This window comes from Eublepharis macularius, chromosome 2 (genome assembly GCF_028583425.1).
Source record: "Eublepharis macularius isolate TG4126 chromosome 2, MPM_Emac_v1.0, whole genome shotgun sequence".
Lineage (NCBI taxonomy): Eukaryota > Metazoa > Chordata > Lepidosauria > Squamata > Eublepharidae > Eublepharis > Eublepharis macularius.
The window spans coordinates 139,105,760-139,124,510 of NC_072791.1; the positions used below are offsets into that span (position 1 = coordinate 139,105,760).

The 18,751-nt window shown below is 43.6% G+C and overlaps 1 protein-coding gene across 1 annotated transcript in view; it reads right to left on the reverse strand.

Moving 5' to 3' along the window:
• Positions 1-1,055: 1,055 nt before the first annotated feature.
• Positions 1,056-18,751, reverse strand: part of DRD4 (dopamine receptor D4) — a 55,400-nt gene continuing 37,704 nt past the window's right edge. Inside the window, exons 2-4 of the mRNA XM_054970009.1 lie at positions 15,135-15,247; positions 9,108-9,661; positions 1,056-1,258 (exon numbers count right to left, since the gene is read on the reverse strand). Coding sequence (XP_054825984.1) covers positions 1,056-1,258; positions 9,108-9,661; positions 15,135-15,247 — 870 coding nt within the window. The remainder of the gene's footprint in view (positions 1,259-9,107; positions 9,662-15,134; positions 15,248-18,751) is intronic.

Here is an 18,751-nt window from a genome sequence, read left to right on the forward strand (position 1 = left end):
GTGGAAGCAGTATTAGAAAATACAGGTTCCAAAACTGAAATTGGATACCTGATCATTCTGATACCCCTTGAATTCCTCAGTTTTACCATTACTATCCACCATCTTCTTCATTAAACCAGAGAAAGTTTGCAATTCAGGAAATGCATGCTGATGCCATGACCTAACGGATTTTGTGTGCAATGTTTATTGTATATGAGATTTTATTTTGGCTGTATTCTGCGAAGGCCTTTCTTGCAGCTGGGTTCCAACATGAAAGCATCTGAATGCTTATGAAGATTTCTCTTTGCTTCTTGGCCAACAGGTTCCCTTCACTAGGCTGGGAACAGGGCAGGCTCTTGCTTCTCTTGTGGGTGGACTATCCATTCAAAGGGGGCAAATGTTAGATCCCAGAAGCTTGGATGAACATTTGAATCTACCTGTGGAAATTACCTCTGTTTCATCTGACTCCTTTCACATTTTACTCTGCTTCCTACCCCATCCCATCCAAATGGATGCAGGTAGTAACCAATAAAAACATACAAAATATTTTGAAAATAAAATAAACTCTGCCAAAGTCACTAAGCAGCAACATGTATGTAAAATAGTCTGACAGTATCACGTGAAGATGCATGGGCAGTGCTAAATCTCCAGAAGAAGGCCTCCAAAATGTAGGGCAACACCTCTACACCTATGCTCTCTCCACCTGAAGTTGGCGTATACATGGAAAGCTAAGAAGCATATTGTTAATCAGTTGAAGATTATAAACAACACAGAGCAGGTGATATGTTCATTCCAGGTCACGTGGAAAGTCTAGCCAACTATACAGCCTCTGTATTTTTTTAAAAAAAACGGCTTTTAAAAACATCTGTGTAATAAATAGTTACACTAACAACCGTCAAAAGAGAAACTGTACTGTAGCATCCATCTTCACCTACATAAGGAAAAAGACTGAAACACACAATAATGTAGCAAGAAATAAAACTTTAATAAACTATACAAAGAAGTTAATTTGTCTGGCTCTTTGCACTGTACAGTACACTGTGTTCTAAATTTAGTGTCCACTTTTATATTTAGCATTAGCAGAAGATGTGCAAAACTTTACGGAAGAAGTTCCTAAACTCAGTGTTGAAGACAGTGTAGATGATTGGGTTGAGGGCACTGTTGACGTAGCCCAGCCATGTGACAACACTCGTGACCTCACCAGGGATGATGCAAGACTCACAAAGAGCTCTGGTAATGTGAACCACGAAGAAAGGAGTCCAGCAGAAGAGAAAAGCTCCTGTGAAAGAGAAAGAAAATTGAGCTCTGGCCTCTAAATTAATTTCTCTGTGCCTCAACTCTACAGATGCAGAAAAATTGTCAAGTGCTAGTGAAGGAAAATTGTTCAGAAATAAACCAGAGGATTCTAGAAAGGGTTACTCTTTCCCACTGCATGAAATTGCAAGGTCTAGCTTCCTAACCAATTCCTTCTCATCCCATAGACCTACAGCATGGACTCCTGCACATATTTCCTGTATCTGGGGCCTATTATTTGGAGTGTGTGTGGAGGGGGTCACTGGGTGTGCAACACAGAACATTGTAGGATTCAATGCACTCAGGAGCATGCTTAACTTGATCAGTGTGCCTATGTGTATAACTAGCACACCAGGGATCTATGGCCCAGAAATTAGGTAGGCAATCTCCCAGGATTCAATTAGTTACCACTGGGGCTCCAAGTGTCGGTGGGAGAAAATTAAAGAGAAAAAAAAGACTCCAGTCTAGATGCTGGCATACCACTTTCAAGTACACCCCAGAAGAGACAAAGGTAGTTCTAGGAACTGCAAGAAACTCTTCGGTAAAAGTTTTACCATAGAGTTGTGGTGATTTCTAGAGCTATCACTGTCACTTCCAGGTTGATGTAGTACTAGTAACACTCTCTCATGTCCCAGCTCCTCAAACCTCCCACTTGTTGTCAGGTTGGGCCTGGCAACTTTAAGTAATGGTATGCTAATGTTGTACCTGCAGCCTAGTGAAACCAGCCACATAATCCCTATGTGGAAAAGTGGTGTCTTTATTTTTGTGTCAAACTGGGCATGGTCTTTTTTTAAATGTCTGAAGTTACCAGCTCTAACCTATTCCTTACACATGTTCTACCAGGTGCAGGCATGGGATGTACAGTGCACGAAGAGAAATCTGTAGTTTAACTCAGGTCTGCACAATTTAAAACTACAAACATAAGATGGTGGATCACGACGCCCGTATATCAGGAGTACCCAGCCTTTCCAAGCCTGTGGGCACCTTCGAAATTCTGACCCAGGGTACTGGGCCTGGGTCAGGAGGCAGAGCCAACCACAAAATGGCTGCTGCAGGAAGCAGAGCCAACCATAGAGAGAAAGCCCAAGTGCCAGGGAGAACAGGGATAGTTTAAAAAATACTCTGGGAAAGAGGTAAGAGTGAGACAGAACAAAACAAATACTGTAGTAGCAGCTGCTGCTGAAACATTGTTTCAAATTCAACCTGCACAGCTGATTTCCAGTGACCAATCAGAAGTCCTGCTGGCCAAGAGCCCCATTCACTTTCTAAAAACTTGGTGGGCACCAGAAAAGGTGTCTGCAGGTACCATGGAGCCCGCAGACACCATGTCGGGGACCTCTGCTGTAGATTCTATTACAAGTGTCTAGATCTCTTTATAGATGTGGTAGACTAGAAGATTTATTTCAAGCAGGTCTGTTCAGAATCCTACTGAAGTCTATTCAGTGGGGCTTCCCAGGAACATATTACTAGGACGGTGCCATGGTGTAAAATGACCTCTGGGGTGCACAGCAGGATAACAAGCATCTTCTTCTGACAGTAGTTTATCCTTGGTCACAAACTGATTTATGGTACACAGAATTTCCTTCACGTAAGCTAAAAGGTCAATTGTCTTCAGCAAACAATTGCCTACTGTAACTGGAGCATGGCTGGACTTTAGAGAAAAGGTTACTTATTGGCAAACAAGTTTAAGAAGCAGCCATGTCTAGAAGTGTCACCACGATCCTCTGTGGCCTGAGGGGTGGGGATCAGAAAAGTAGACATTTGCACAGGACTACATTCAAATAGGGTGCTACAGAAGTCTCAGAAAATCAGTGTTCAGATAATGGAGATCTATGAGTGTCTGCAAATGAGTTTAGTAAGAATGGCATCTGTGTTAATTTAACAGAGCTATTAGAAAATAAATTTATTAGAATTTGGAATACCTGCAATCACACCATCCCTTTGACTGCCTAGCTCTTTATCAGCCAAATGTGACATTCAAAAAGCACAGGCTCCACAGTGGACCAATTACCATAAGCAGCTTCTTCTGTCATAAAACTATAGTAGAAACAGCAGCAGCAACCTGCTAAAATCACCTTTTTTATACATGGCTGGGAGGGGAGCCTCAGTCCTTCACCGAATTTGGCAATTCAGCTCTTCATGTTCCCAATCTGAAAGAAGATTACTTAGCGGCATGTGGTGCTCTGCCTGCATGAGAGCGCCAGTGTGACAGGTCACGAGTTTTAACCAGCCCCAGCATTTTAGGCTTAGTGCTCTTCAGCAGACAAGTACTCTTTACTGCTCAACAGGAGGGCATCTGGTTACACTTTTAACGCCTTAGAAAACCTGTGAGTTTAGTTCTCACGATTAGCAGAAAAGCCTCCAAAGTAGCAAATTATGATGAGAGGAAAAGGGAAAAAAGCCTTCAAGCCATTAACTACTGGAAGGGGAGAGTGAGCGAGATTTTAAGGCCCCAAGGAGCCATTATATGAACATTTATTTGACCTGAATAAAGCTGGTCACGGAATAAGACATAGTCACTCCTGTGCTAAAAAAAGACTCGAAGCAGAATTTTTTAAAAATGGCTATCATGGGGCCCATCGTTACTCCCCACCTTTGCTTATCTTTCTGGTAAAATGTCATCTAAGTTGTGAAACTGCTGAAAGAAAGTACCAGTTTGCCCATTATAAGCACATAGACACATTAAAATAAGGTTGGAAGGTGGAATAGAGTACTGGATAAAGAGTTAGGGCCTGTTTTCTCAATATAGCTGCCACATGAAGACCACTTGAAATCTTCTGTGTGGTGGCTGCTGCACCATATATCCTAGTGAAATCCAATCCATGTTGTGAGCAAGAACCCAACAAATGGCTCACTGTGTAGCACAGATATACACAGAGGCAAGTTTAAGAGGTCTCTGTCAGGCAGTTTTATTGCAAGAAATATTGGAAATATTGTTCAAATCCTAACTCTGCCTCATGTAAAACAAGAATAATTGTGCCCTATCTCATAAAGGTGGCAAAAGGATGATAAAGACTATGTACAGAAAAGAATGTAAAGCCACGTTCACATTCAAATTAACGTGGAAAGGGATGGAATTTGGGGGCAGAGCATGAGTGGAATACTTCTGAATCTGGTTCCTTTTCTGTAGGTGGCTTGATTTTATGGCAAGTGGGAATTCTCTGCAGTTTGTGGAACACAGGCATTTAAAAGGAAATGCCACAGCAGGCATTGTGGGATTTGAAGGCTACCCCCAAACTCAGTTTTAGAGCAAAATACTCTAAAATACATGAGGAACAGCATGTGCAGCCCAGTGTCTATTTTGCAACCACAGAAACTTGGAACCAGGGCCGGATTGACGGGGGGGGGGGCAGTCTGCCCCCGGCGCTGCCAAAGAGGGGGCGCCGGGTGCGCTGCCAGCCCCGGGAGCATGCCTGGGGAAAGGCGAATGGTATGGGCGGCCTCCCAGCCACCCGCACTGCCTTTTGCCTTTCCTGCAGGACAAGGGGCAGCTGGCTTGCCACGCGCCCCTTGTCCTGGGGAAAGGCGAATGGTGTGGGCGTCCTCCCAGCCACCCGCACTGCCTTTTGCCTACTTTGGGAGGCTGGGAGGCCGCCCGTGCCTTTCGCCTTCCCCCCCGCCCCCACAGCAAGCCAGCTGTCCCAGCGCACTGCGGAGCTGGCGGCGGCGGCGACAGCGCGAGTGGCTGGGAGGCCGCCTGCGCCGTTCGCTTTTCCCCAGGACAGCCGGCTTGCCGTGGGGGCGCCCCAGCACCAGGAGCGCACGTGCATAGAGCCTGACTACGGTTGCCCTGGGCACTGGCAACCATAGATCCACCCCTGCTTGGAACATGCTGTATACAGGGTATTTATATCACACAAAAAGCTACCATAAGTACACATTAACACATTTATTTAAAGTATTTATTAGCTGCCTTGAACACCTTTGGAGGAAAGGCAGCTAATAAATAAAATATAATTATAAAAAGGAGTCCACTGGCTTCCTTTTGTTTTGGTTACCACAGACTAACACAACTATCCCACTAGACTTTGTAAATATAGACAAATTCCAGAGGCCATTTAAAATAACAACTGTCTTTTAGCACTTTAAAGACTAATTTTTATGCACAAGCATTAATAAGCTAGAAATGATTCTGACATCATGCATCTGACAGAGTAGGCTTTAGTTCATTAAAGCTTATCCCATAATGAAAGTGTTAGATTTTAAGGTGTAACAATTCACTTAAATTACCATTTGCTTTTGTTTTGGTCACTTTACGATGTACACTGTGATTTCTTTATTATTATTAGATTTTAACATGCCACAAAACTTCTCTACTATTTAAACATGGAAAGTACTCTAATTGTACTATCCTTTTATGACAAAAAATAAAGATCCAAGCCCTGGCACACCCATACACACATTTTTTAATACAACTATCAGTAGAGAACAAACCAAGTGAAGCTCATAATGGCACAGAAGAGAGCAAAGAATTGCAATCCCACAGTCCTCAACACAGCTGAACATCTCTGTGGGACATGAAAACAAACATAAAGACTAATGAAACTGTATTCCAGTGTAAATTTCCATGGACTAGAGCCCACTTCTTCAGATGCTATGGGTGTGAATGGAGCAAAAGTTCTTTATAGCTTGGCTGGCATCTCTTTTTGGAAGCATTGTGCCATGCAGGAATGAAAATCTCTAGTTCCTCTTTTTTATGAGAGACGAGTGCTCTGAAGCTTGAAGGGGGAGTCTGGAGAAATCCCACAAATATGAATCATGCCACAGATTAGGCACGACAGCAACAGCTAAAGAAGCAGGTTGCAGAAAGATTCTTGCTGCTTATTAGCCAAATTATCTTCTTAGCAAAGAAGTAGAAATATACCACCTGGATAAGCAGGCTAGGTTTTCACTGGGCAGTCAGTCTCATTGCTGTAAGATTCAGCAGTCATATAGGAATGTGCAGAGGGTCTCTTTTAGTCAGCGCAGAGTAATTGTATTCAGCAGAAACAAAGAAAAGAGGCCAAGCTCAGGCCTTCCCTAGCAATCCTTCAGCCAATTTACACATACATGAGTAAAACCTGGATGGGAACTCCTCCTAAGGTTTCCATGTCCCCTTACGCTCCTGGAGCATGCCCGGAGGCCTATTCCCCCACCTTCCCCGCCCCCCCACTGGCCAGATTAGTGGTGGCAGGGGGCAGAGGGTGGGAGTGGGGGATCTCCTGCCCCCACTGGGAGGACCTGGGATCCCTAACTCCTCCAGATTCTAGTATCCTATCACTAATATAAAACATGAATCAGACTCCATAGCATTACAATTACCATTGCTAGGAGAGAGTTCTTACTGCCACTGTTGCTCTGGAGTCATTCCTGTATGATATCATTTCTACCAAGTGCCAGTTTTGTACAGTGGTTAGAGCATTGGACTAGGATCTGGGAAATCCAGATTCAAATCCCATTGTGCCGAAAGGCTTGCCTTGTGACCTTGGGCCAGTTGCATTCCCTCAGCCTGGCTTGCTTTGCAGTTTTTGTGTGTGGATGGAACAGAAAGATATAAAATGTTATAGCCATGTTGAGTCCCCACTGGGGTTGAAAGGTGGGGTGTAGATAAATTCCACACTAATCTTTTTAAAGGAAATCTTGTTTCTACTCAGAAAGGGTGCCACAGGGCAAGAAGTTCTTGACACACAAACTTTCATTAAATTGGCTGTTGTCAGGGTTTCTGCTATGATCCTTTAGCAAATTTATACTTCATTATTGTTGTTGATGGCCTGCAGATTAAATAGCACTTCATCTCTAATTCAGTCACTGTAGACTATGAATACTGTAAGCTGTTAGCCTATGTGGGAAGCAAAATTCCCCTGCTGCATTTTTCCCTTTAAGATGCTAATCAAAAGGTCATTAGGACCCTTTTACCATCTCCTTTGAAGGAAGCATGAAACACAAAGGGTATTGGCCAAAGTGTTATAAATTGAGGCCACTGAACATTGCCAATAGCAGATTGCCACTTTGTATATTAAGAAAAAATCCAGTGATTCTCTAAGGACTAACATTTATTTGATATGAGCCTTTGTGAGTTCATCTTATGCCTTCAGATATCTGTGTCTTTCACAGGCTGTAACTGTAGTGTATGTGACAAGTCTGTCCCTTTAATCTGGAACTGGATTGCCCTAGTGGTCTGCTGCCATGTCCTGCTGCCAGGTTTCCTACAATTCTTTTTTACATCTGTGTTGCTTTGTGGGCTCAAAAGACATCTCCTTTCAGGGGAAGTCACCTGTCTTCCCATTAATTGAACTATTCAGTTCAGTATTCCCCCCACCCCACCCCAGAAAGAAAAAAGGGTGTTCTTTTTAGTGCTCTTCACTTGTTAAGGAGGACAGATGCAGAAGCCTATTTTAGGTCCAGGTCATCAAATTTTGTGTATTGTAGTCTTTAAAGTTGTGCTAGGCTGTCTTAGAGCCAAGCTACAAGTGACGCCTGACACAGGTTGGACACTTGTCAGCTTCCCTCAAGTTCTGATGGGAAATGTAGGTGTCCTGGTCTTGTAGCTTGGCTCTCCATTTAACTGAAGTTTACAGAGTGGCAGTCTATGGGAGGGAGAACATGCGGTCGGGAGGGGAGTGCAGGCATCGGGCTCTTGCTGGGCACCCCCCTTCCCCTCCACTGGGTGTGTGTGTGTGGGGGTTTTCTGTAAACTTCAATTAAATGGAGAGCCAAGCTGTAAGACCAGGATGCCTACATTTCCCATCAAAACTTGAGGGAAGCTGACAAGTGTCAGGTGTCACTTGTAGCTTGGCTCTTATTCACACAATCTCTACCCTTCCTGCAGAAAGTCTCTCTGCTGTTGGGGTCCAGACTGCTAGGGGCAGAATACCAACACCTTGGATATATATTAAATGCACAACAACTAGGGTATCCCAGTTGAGGCTGCAATATAGTTTTTCTCTCTGGTTGACTGATGGCTGGTTACAGATCCTTTTCCAAGGCAACCCCCACTTTTTTGTCCTTCTAGTTGAAAAAGAGTTTCCTTAGCCTTTTCAGTGTTAGTCAATCCACATTTTACTAAGATGGTTCACTTTCACAATTGCAGTTCTGTGTATGTGGTCATGTTGGCAGAAAGTGATCTTTAGTTTTAAGTTTCACACTTCAAGGAATACCCACATTTGTTTTCTTCCTTCCTTGTCATAGCATATTTGCACCATTCTCATGCTTTCAGTGGTCTGTTCTTCCCAGGTCACTCTTTTAATGCTGTGACTCAGAGATTTAGTGCCTCTGCGGTGTGGGGGCCCTACTATGGTGGATCCTGGTCTTCTGCAAAATGACTTTGTCATACTACTACTTTCACCTAGAGTACTAGACATACCTTACCTTTGTCTTTTGTTTTACAGCAAAAGCTCCATGTCTTTCCAATGTATCGCAATAATGTTTTCTCAACTTACTGGCACCAACTCCTAGATACTCCAATTGGCGGCATGTGGACATTGTGTGTTCTAACCTATGTCCTCCCACCCCATTCACAGAGTTTCACAATGTTAATGTATCCAATGTCCTGGCCAGGATTCCCTACCTGGGTTGCTTTTCAGCCCGCATGTCTCACTATTGGTTGCATTAATCATTCAGGCTCCAAGAGGATACCTGGCAGAGGATACCTGGCACACAACCCTTCCTTTGTGGTTTGGTAGAGGCTATCACACTCGCTCCTGAGTGCATGACTGTTCCATGCCCTTTACTTTTCCAACCTGCCTCCGCCCCCAACTGTATTCCATTTCTTTTAACCCCACCCATTGCTCCTAAGCTCTTTTGAAACCAGCCTGGCGATTCACGATCCAGTTAACAACCAAATGTTGCACACTTACCAACCACAACTGGCAGCACCTTCATGGCCTTCCTTTCCCTGCCATTGATTTTAGCTCGCTTCCTTTTGAGTTCGGTATGTGGTGGAAATCTGAAGTTTGGGTAGGAGACAGTATGAATGCCATTATTCACATAATCCCTGGGAAAAGCACACTCAGAGTGAGCATACAGGTTATGTTCCTCCAACTTAATCTCAGCCTGGTTCCTTTCAATGACAGGAGGGGGATAATACAGCTTTCTGTTGCCCAAGTAAATGCTGCTCTTCAGCTTGGCCTTGCGGGCTTCTTCCCAGCGCCTGAGTCCCTGGAACATGGCGCAGTAGAGGACCAGCATGACAGGGCAAGGAATGAAGAAGGAACAGATGGAGGAATACACAACATAGTTGTTATCTTCCAACTGACACAAAGTAGGGTCCCGATTGGGAACATTGTTGAGTCCAAAGATGACCGGAGAAGCCACAGCAAAAGCAAAGATCCAGGTGGTGGAGATCAGGATCGTCTGCCGCAGGTCAATCTGCCGCCGGTTGTAGTTCAGTGGAATGGAGACAGCAATGAACCTGAGTGAGAGAGAACAGGGTCAAGATGTGGCCCCTTGAGGGTTTAGCAGATGATGCTAACTGAGAGCCTTTCAAATGCTCTGCAACCCAACATGAGCGTGTAAATGGGTTGTCACAGATATAACACCAGACAGAAATTCCATATTGTCTCAGAGCACCTCAAACACAATGATTTCTAATGAGTCAGTTCACACACACTGCTATCAAGTCTCAAATATATATTGTGCTGGATCCCATCAAAAATATCTGTAGATGCAACAGGAAAATTTTTACTGATTCCCCACAACAACCTTCTAGACCAATTCTTGTTGGTAAGTAGCTGGTGAAACGTCAGGAACTACAATGTCAAGACCACGGCTATACAGCCTGGAAAATCCACAACAACCATCGTTCTCCGGCGGTGAAAGCCTTCGACAATATTTGCACTTTTGTTCCAGTAGTCCAGAGTCATTCTCTATGGGGAGGACCTGGAACCCATTACTAAGTAATAAGGGATCAGAATGTCTCCTGATTTTCATGCTCCTGTGGATCACGTTCTTCCACTTGCCCTCTTCATATATTTGGTGCTCTTCCTTTTCCTGAGATACCTTCTTTTCTTCCTCCTGTTGTCCTCCCAAAAGTGTTTCATGTATTTTTTCCAAGAACTCTTCACCCTCCCTGATAAACTGGAATGTGGATAAGTGTGCCTCAAGCCATTGTATCTTCTCCTCCAGTAGAGCTACCAGCTTACACTTGCTACAAGGGTAATTACCATCACCCCCTGGTAAGAAAACAAAAATGGCACAGACTTTACAGGGCACCACTTTCGCTCTCTCACCAGCCATGTTGTTGGTTCCATATAAGAAGTTAATCAGACTTTCCCAGGCTCCCCTCAAACTCCCCTGCCAAACTCTCAAATAAAACTCCCTGTTTGCTTGCTCCAGACCACTTGTTCCTATATTTGTGAGGCAATTTCTTCAGCTCTGCAATTGCAAGCCCCATCCCCAACTCATCAGGTGACGTACCTTACTCAGAAGTCAGGTGACTCAACAACCACCGGAGAAAGAGAAAAAAATGAGGGAAAACACACACCAGCCAACACAAGCCTCTACTTAACTACAGTGATCCAGACAACGGTCACCTCTAGGCTGGATTACAGTAACTTGCGCTACGCGGGGCTTCCCTTGAGTCTGATCCAGAGATTGTAGCTGGTTCAAAATGCAGTGGTGCATGTTATTGTGGGAGTGTTGAGTGGAACACATATAACACCTGTACTGTGCCAGCTGCACTGGTGGTCCCTGGCCCCAGGGAGGCCCACCAGACCTCAACCAGAGCCAGGGTTTTTTCACTCCTGGCTCCAGCCTGGTGGAACTCTCTGTCTAGTTAGACCAGGCCTCAGTAGGACTTACTATCTTTGCGCTGGGCCTGTAAGACAGAGATGTTCTGCCAGGCCTTTGGTTTAAACTGGGTTAGGCCTCTGCTAGCCTGGACAGAGGAGAAGATCCTAAGCCCTCCCTTCAGAGTCATCCACCATCTAGCTTTTTAGCGAACTGATTGCTGCTGTCTTGTATATTAACTTTTATAGTGCACTGTCGTTATGTTTGTTTGAATGTCTCAATTCTATATTGTTTTATTGCTTTTATGATAAAAGTGTATGGATGTTTTTTATCTGATGTAACCGCCCTGGGCCTGCTTGAAGGGAGGGCAGAATAAAAGTCTCAAACAGACAAACAAACAAGCAAGCAAGCAAGCAAGCAAACAAACAAACAAACAAACTCTTTTATAGATACATATGTACAGATTTGCCAACAGTGTTTTTGTAACCAGCACTATTTTCTTTCTTTTTTTCTCTCCTGTTTGCTTTTAAAAATGTTTTTGCACAAATAATTTTATTTTTAAAATTCTGTATTAATAACTGCCACCAGTAACTGCTAGCAATGCAGTTATGAATTCTCAGTTAAGCATGCCTTCCAGGATGTTATTTTGCCAACATGAAATAAGACAGCTATTGAAACATCTATAAACTAAGCACAATTAAATCCTTTCAAGTATACCTCAGGTTCTTTTCAAATCTTTACATTTACAATTGCATGATAAAATACCTTGCTTCCCCCCCCCCCCCGCCTTCTATTTTAGCTGAGCCTATTTGAAACATTCCTACATCACAGAAGAGGCCTGACTGCAACTACAGGGTGCAGATCATGGCTTTTACCATTAAAAGGACAAAGCATATGTAATAATAGTCACGCTTTTTTTCTGGGAAAAGAGGTGGTGAAATTCTCAAGAAGGAAATGAGGGAGAAACACACGGGATTCTTTGAAATAATATTGTGAGCATGCCTCCTTTTTTAACAAAAATTTATTTCGATCTACAAAAATACAAACAAGCTACGAACTAATTTGTATTGTTTCTCACTTAGAAGCAACAGTCATTCATACATGGTTTCTAAATATCAAATAGGATGAGGCAAGAACAGTTTGCAAGGTGACCCAAATTCAGAATATTCAGGTGCTGCCAGAAATGGAAAGGCACTTTGGTATCCCTAGGGGAAACTCTTGGGCTACCACCCTTAAGGTGTGTGGCCTAAAGTTGTATTGGAATTACAAATGAGCAATTTGCACAATCTTTTTAAAAAAGAAACTTTATGTGCACTGGAGCGTCAAGCAATATCCCAACCTGCTCAAGACAATCTCAAGAGTTATGTGTCTCATATTGCTATCGCCTCCTGGGCTGGACTCTTGATTGGTTTGGAGAATGCTTGGCCCCACCCCTCTGCCAGTGATAGACTAGCACATTTTTGTGTGAGCTAAAAAACATTTGTAGTTATCTGCAAGGACCCTTCCATGTTTGCCATTGACCCATTCTTAGCTGAACTGAGCTGTTTTAAAGTAACAGTGCCTGCGCTTCTGTTGTTAATGTTGCTTGTATTAGTAGTTCATCCAGAGTGGGCAAGGGGTGGGAGGATGAATACTGCTCAAGGAAAAACATACCTTGTACCCTTTCACCAGCACACCAACATATCTCCAGGGATTTTCAGCGCTGGGACAGAGAGGCCACTTGCCAGGCATGGCAGATAGGCCACTCGGCTGGCCGCCCACCACCACCACCTCCTCCGGCTCCCAGCACCAGGACAGAGTGCAGTGCTTGCAGTGGAGAGGCCATGTGGGCACCCACCCGTCCACCACCACCTCCCAGCACCGGGACAGAGAGGCTGCTCACTGGGCATGGAGGAGACGCCACATGGGCACCCACCCACCACTGCTGCCTCCCCCGGCTTCCAATGCTGGGACAGAGAGGCCACTCGGTGGGTGCAGCGGAGAGGGAATTCCTTCGCGCCAGGGCTGCACCAGGTCCTCCAGGTGAGCCTGCCAAATGGGCAAGGGAACTGATTTCTCTCTGGAGATCGGGGAGGGGCAGGGCCACTGGACATGTGAGTATTTTCAAGAGGTGCCGTAACGCTGTTCCACGGCGTTGTGGCTGAATAAAAGCCCTGAATCTCTCGGATTCTATATGCCCCACACAGGGTAGGTTAAATCCCACATAATTGATCAGCTGTAGATCTCTCTCAGTGACTCTCAAATTCAAAAAAGTGGCAGTGAATTAATAATTAAATAGGCATAAAAGCCAAACACTACGCCTCTAACTTAATTATGTGACCTTTACAGAAAGGACTCATGTAAGATTTTCATTTGCTGTGCCATCCCAAAGGGGCAAGGATTCTTAAGGCAGGAAAAAACCACGCTGAAGCTTGTTTTGGATAAATATTGGCCACAACTTTATTGGTTACAGGATCAAAGAGCTATGGCTGCATAAGGGCACGGATCCCAGCATCGGCAGACCTGCCTGCCCACCGATGACTCCTCACCCCTGCAGCACGCGTGCTGCAGGGGGAAACCGCGGGATGACAGTTAAGGGAGTCACACTGGGCGGTTGCCTCTGCGTGGCTCCCCCGTCACCTGGACACAGGCCTGTTCTGTCAGCCCCCCGAGCTGGGCTTCCCACTGCAAAGCCTGGTCCAAGATCCCTTATGGGGATCCCCCTCTATGGGGAAACAGTGCCAGCAGGCCCTGCTTTTACCCCACGGGATCGGTGCCCTACACACAAACCGCCACTGGAGGCATGAAATGCCTCCCCGCCAAAGCTCCTAACTCCGCAACCAACTATGCCTCTAACTTAATTATGTGACCTTTACAGAAAGGACTCATGTAAGATTTTCATTTCTCCTAGAAGGAAAAAATGCACTGTTAGCTACTTGCATAAGTTATTGTATGCACGTGTAGAATTACCATTTTGCACTGCCTAAAACCAACGTTAAACTGGACAAAATCTCAACAAATGAAGGAAAACTTGGACACACAAGATTAAAATAAGTTTGGTAACTTGACACTCAGGGATTTTCACTTTTGGGTTTGGACACCGAATAGCTTTATCTACTCCCTTTCCTCATTAACCAGTTTTCATTCAGACACCCCCACGTGCCACTAGGCTTTTTAAGGATCAAGAGTTTACAGTCAATGGGATGAGCATGCTGTAGCCAAATAAAGCTGCAAGCAAAATCAGTGATGCAAGCCTTCTCTTTCAAGGTGCACTGTAAACTTCCTACCATGGAGAGCCAATTCTTCTTTTCCTTTTCTATGCAGAGACCAGCTCTTGTATAAACAGAAGTCCTACAATCACAGATGCACATCCTTAGATTTCTCTACAATTGATTATTATATATTTGATGCTTGGTAGCTAAACATGTGAACTGACTCCATTAAAAAGTAGAGTAGTTGAAGTGTTGTGAAAAGAAATGGGATTTCTATCTGATGTAATACCTGTGACATGGATGTTCAGTTACACAACATCACTCTAGGCTAGCATCATTTGCTGCTTATTTCTTTATTGTAAGGAAAGGATCAACGGAAGGGTCAAAATGAAGGAGGAAAGCTTCACAAGGAAAGCACATGAATTCTCTTAACAGAGCTTACTGTTGTTTGGCTGTCTTACTTCCTTTGCCCAAAGAGCTAACCATTCTCCTTCTTTATGTATGTATGAATGCCAAAACACCAATTTCAGTATTCTTATGCCATTTTACACATGCATTCTGGTACATTATTATTAGGTTGTGTCATAGCACTTATCACTGTTCAAAGCACTTAGCATCATCACCTTATTTTTTCTTCAAATTCCCTCCCCGCCCGCCAACATGGTAGTTTAAAACAAGAATCAGTGATCTGCCCATGGTGACTCAGTACATTTCATGGAGTGTGGATGTGAACCTGCCTCTGGCAAAGCCCTATCCTCTGCAACAAATTGGCCAATAATTGGTCTTTGGATTGATCATTGCAACATATGACTTATTCCTGAACATTGGCTTGAAGCACGTTTGAGGGAGAGACAGCCAAGTAGATAGTGGAGGATCTCTCTCACAGTCATGGCACTGAATTTTAACAGAATCTAGTTAAACCGGGAAATTCCAACACTTCAAGTCAGGTTGGGTGGGAGTGCTTACCGATCCACGCTGATTGCACAGAGATTGAAAATGGAGGCTGTGCACAGCATCACATCCATTGTCATCAAGGCATCACACAGGACTGTGCTCAACGACCACACACCTCCCTGGAACTGAAGTCAAAAACAGAACAGCTGCTGTGAGTCTCTTTGTACAGGACCAGCCACCAAATGCTTCCTCCCCACCCGCTGCTGGTTCACAGACAGATGCTCAACTTGCTCTGCTACTTTTCTTTGGTAAGTTCCTCCACAATGCTGGGTCCATCAAGAGGGCCACAACTAGGATTTCCAGGCTGAAACCTAGAGATCTATCACGCTGCTGGAAAGCTACTAGTCAAGTGGGAGGTGCAATAGTCACAGATTCTCCTGCTCGTGCATTCTCCAGTTCTTTCATCTGCCTCCTCTTCTGCCTATGCTATCCTACAACTAGGGCTCAGTTTATCTATAGCAGGTGTGCAGTGGGACAGGTGGATTAAAAGAAGTAACAAGTGGGCGGAACTGGAGCTGCTTCAAAGCACATTTCCAGGTTAAAGTCTGGTAACCCTAGCAATCATCAGGTATGATACAATCAGGTCCTGACAACCCCTGTAGGCTTTTATTGCTTTGAGTAAGAATGGCGGAGAACACACCAAGAGAGATAAAGGAGGCCATCAATATTCTCAGGAGCAGAAATAGTCTCAGGTCACCTCTATTAAGCTGTAAATTCACAAAACTTTCCCTCCAACCAAGCAACCAATGGTTAACGTCTAAGCACCAAGGCTTGAAAGGTTAAAAGCACCCCAAAATCTTCCTTTGTTATCTGAATGTATATTAATAGGGAACCTCGGTCATGCTTGTCCTAGAAAGAAAATGTATCTCAAAACCCTGTGCTAAGGGTCCAGTAATCCCCATTCTACTGCTGCCATAAACCTCCTACTGAGATGATTCCACACAGGTAGTTTATTCACACCTTCTAGACCACCTTCATTATCCCTTAACTTTCAATCTGTCTTTAGGATCAGGCTAGAGGATGATTACCAAGTCTTGGAAAACAAGATGAGAAAATCAGGTTTTTTCCCAGTCTTATTAAATGGCCTCTTCAGCATCCTAAGAATTAGTAGGGAACACAAGAAATCACATTCACTAAATGTACAAATACTTGATTAATGTACTCATGGTTTCTGTCAAATTAATACATTTAATGAAGCTCAGAAACATGTTTCTCTTATATTATTTTTACTGATTACATTATGTAAATCAAACTCTTCCCCCTCCAGAAACAACATCTTGTACATACTATCAAAATAATGGAGATCTCCCCATTTGTTGAGAAATTAATATTGAACAAGGTACTGTTACCATGTACGAGTGAACAAGCCCCTGAAATTTCCTGAAAGTCACATAGCAGGTTATTAAAGATGTCACTCAATAACTTCTTGTGGAAATCTGTACTAGATAAAGAGCAAGTGATCTGTAGAATCAAGTCCCACCAAGTACTACTCATTTTGAACAGGTAAGAAAAGCACTGTTACTAAAATGCCTTTCCTTGCATCCAAAAGAAACATCCCAAGACATTCTTAAAGCTTTATCCCTAGTTACAAATAAACTAGCCATCTAAGGGGGAAAAGGTTTTCTTCGCTGTTTAGACAAAAGGCCAGAAGGAAACAAAACAAACAACAGTCTGTGTTGCGAGGGAACTGAAGTGCTTGACTTGTGAAACCTTCCTCCTCCTTTTTGATCCTTCCAATGTTTCTTTCTTTACAAATGGGAAGAAATTCATCAACCCTTTGGCATAATAAAACGGCTGTTAAAGTTACCACAGTGGCTGCCAAATTCATTTGTAACAAACATTACTAGAAAATTACTCAGCAAGGGCTGGATTCTCTCTCAGGGCCTGTAAAACAGAAATAACTCTAATTTGGCTGATGTCAAATTAGTTTAGAACAACACAATGAGGCTACATTGATTTCTACAATCTCGTTAGAGATTTTGTACCTTTGATCTTACATTCATACTAATTTTTCTTTCTGATTTATATAGTCTTTCTTTGAAAACATTAATAGACCATTATGGTCAAGTATTATTGTCTAAAAATAATCCATTGAGAATATTATTTGCCTTTTCAACTGCACTTTTAGAATACAAATTTTTTTGCAACTCTTAGACATGAACCGAAAAAGGCACAGGCCTAGTTCCTACAGAGGTGATCATAAACCTATATTTGGGCTGTACCACTTCAGACTGCAGTTGGGGGCTCACATTATTGAAAGCTCCTCCATATAAAGTGTATGAATCCATATGGTAGGAAGCTAGTTCTAGCCTGAGTTGCTGGCTTTCTGTTTTTTCATGGAGGAGCATTCAGTCATGTGAATTCACCTTTGCAGCATGAAGTGGTATAGCCCAGATGGTGATTTACCACCTTAGTGAGAACTAAGCCACAGTGACTTGCTCAATACTACCAACTATGTAGTTCTTACTATGATATCCTTTTTGTACAAGGGAGGCACTCTGTACCCCTTTATTCCTGGAATAAAATCTTTTCCTCTTCAAAGTTCTCCAAGTCTTGGTGTAATCATTGGGCAAAGCACCGGGTCACGAACTTTGCTATTTTTACAGCATTACTATTCTCTCTACAAACAACACATTCTGTTCAGCTCATGAAGCATATACACAGTCTTTCAAAAGTATTTCAACAACTTTTTCTGCAGTATTTAAAACTCTCAGCTTAACCATTCCAGTCCCCCTTTATGGGCAAAGGACTTCCATCAGCCTGGATTAGGCTGCATCTACTTTGTTATTCATATCCACAAAGCAACTTCCATCATTGCAGACATAAGCATACGATCCAGAATCTAACAGCCAAAAGTGCCTCATATTTCGGTCTCTATCTGAGATAATGTGAGTTGCTTTGGAGGATTTTTATCCTGTTTATTTAATAGAAGCCTCCATTGCTTACTCTTTCAAGCTGGACTGCCTGACCCCTGCTGGGTAGAAGCAGTAAATACAGCAGTTTACCTCCACAACAGAAACCCATCTAAGGCTACGGGATAAATTGGAAAGAAGCCAGGCTTAAAGCATCTGACAGTATTTGGCTCTAAAGTATATGCCCATAAACCCAGGGAAGAAGGGAAATGTTGGCCCCCAGAGATGAAGTTAGGGTTGCCAGCATCCAGGTAGTGGCTGGAGATCTCCCGGAATTACAAGTGGTCTCCAGGCCACAGAGATCAGTTCACCTGGAGAAAATGGCTATTTTGGGGGGTGGACTCTATGGACTTATGCCATGCCAAGGTCTTTTCCCTCCCCAAAACCCACTTTCTCCAGGTTTCTCCAGGTTTCACTCCACAGATCTCCAGGAATTTCCCAACTCTGAGTTGGCAATGCTAGCCGAAGTAGGATTCTTGTTGGATATGCTCAAGGCGGAAAAGGATATAGAATTATGGATTCTAAGACACTTTTGGTTAAAATATACAATGTGGTTCATATTGATGAGATCAGTGATGAGAATCCTCAGTGCAAACTAGCCAGGATGCTGATGAAGTCTCTTTTACTGATATGGCTAGATGGCCATCTGCCAGGAATGCCAATCGACAGGAAGGACAACAAGAGACTCCACAATCAGAAGGGGAGGCAGGAGAGGCT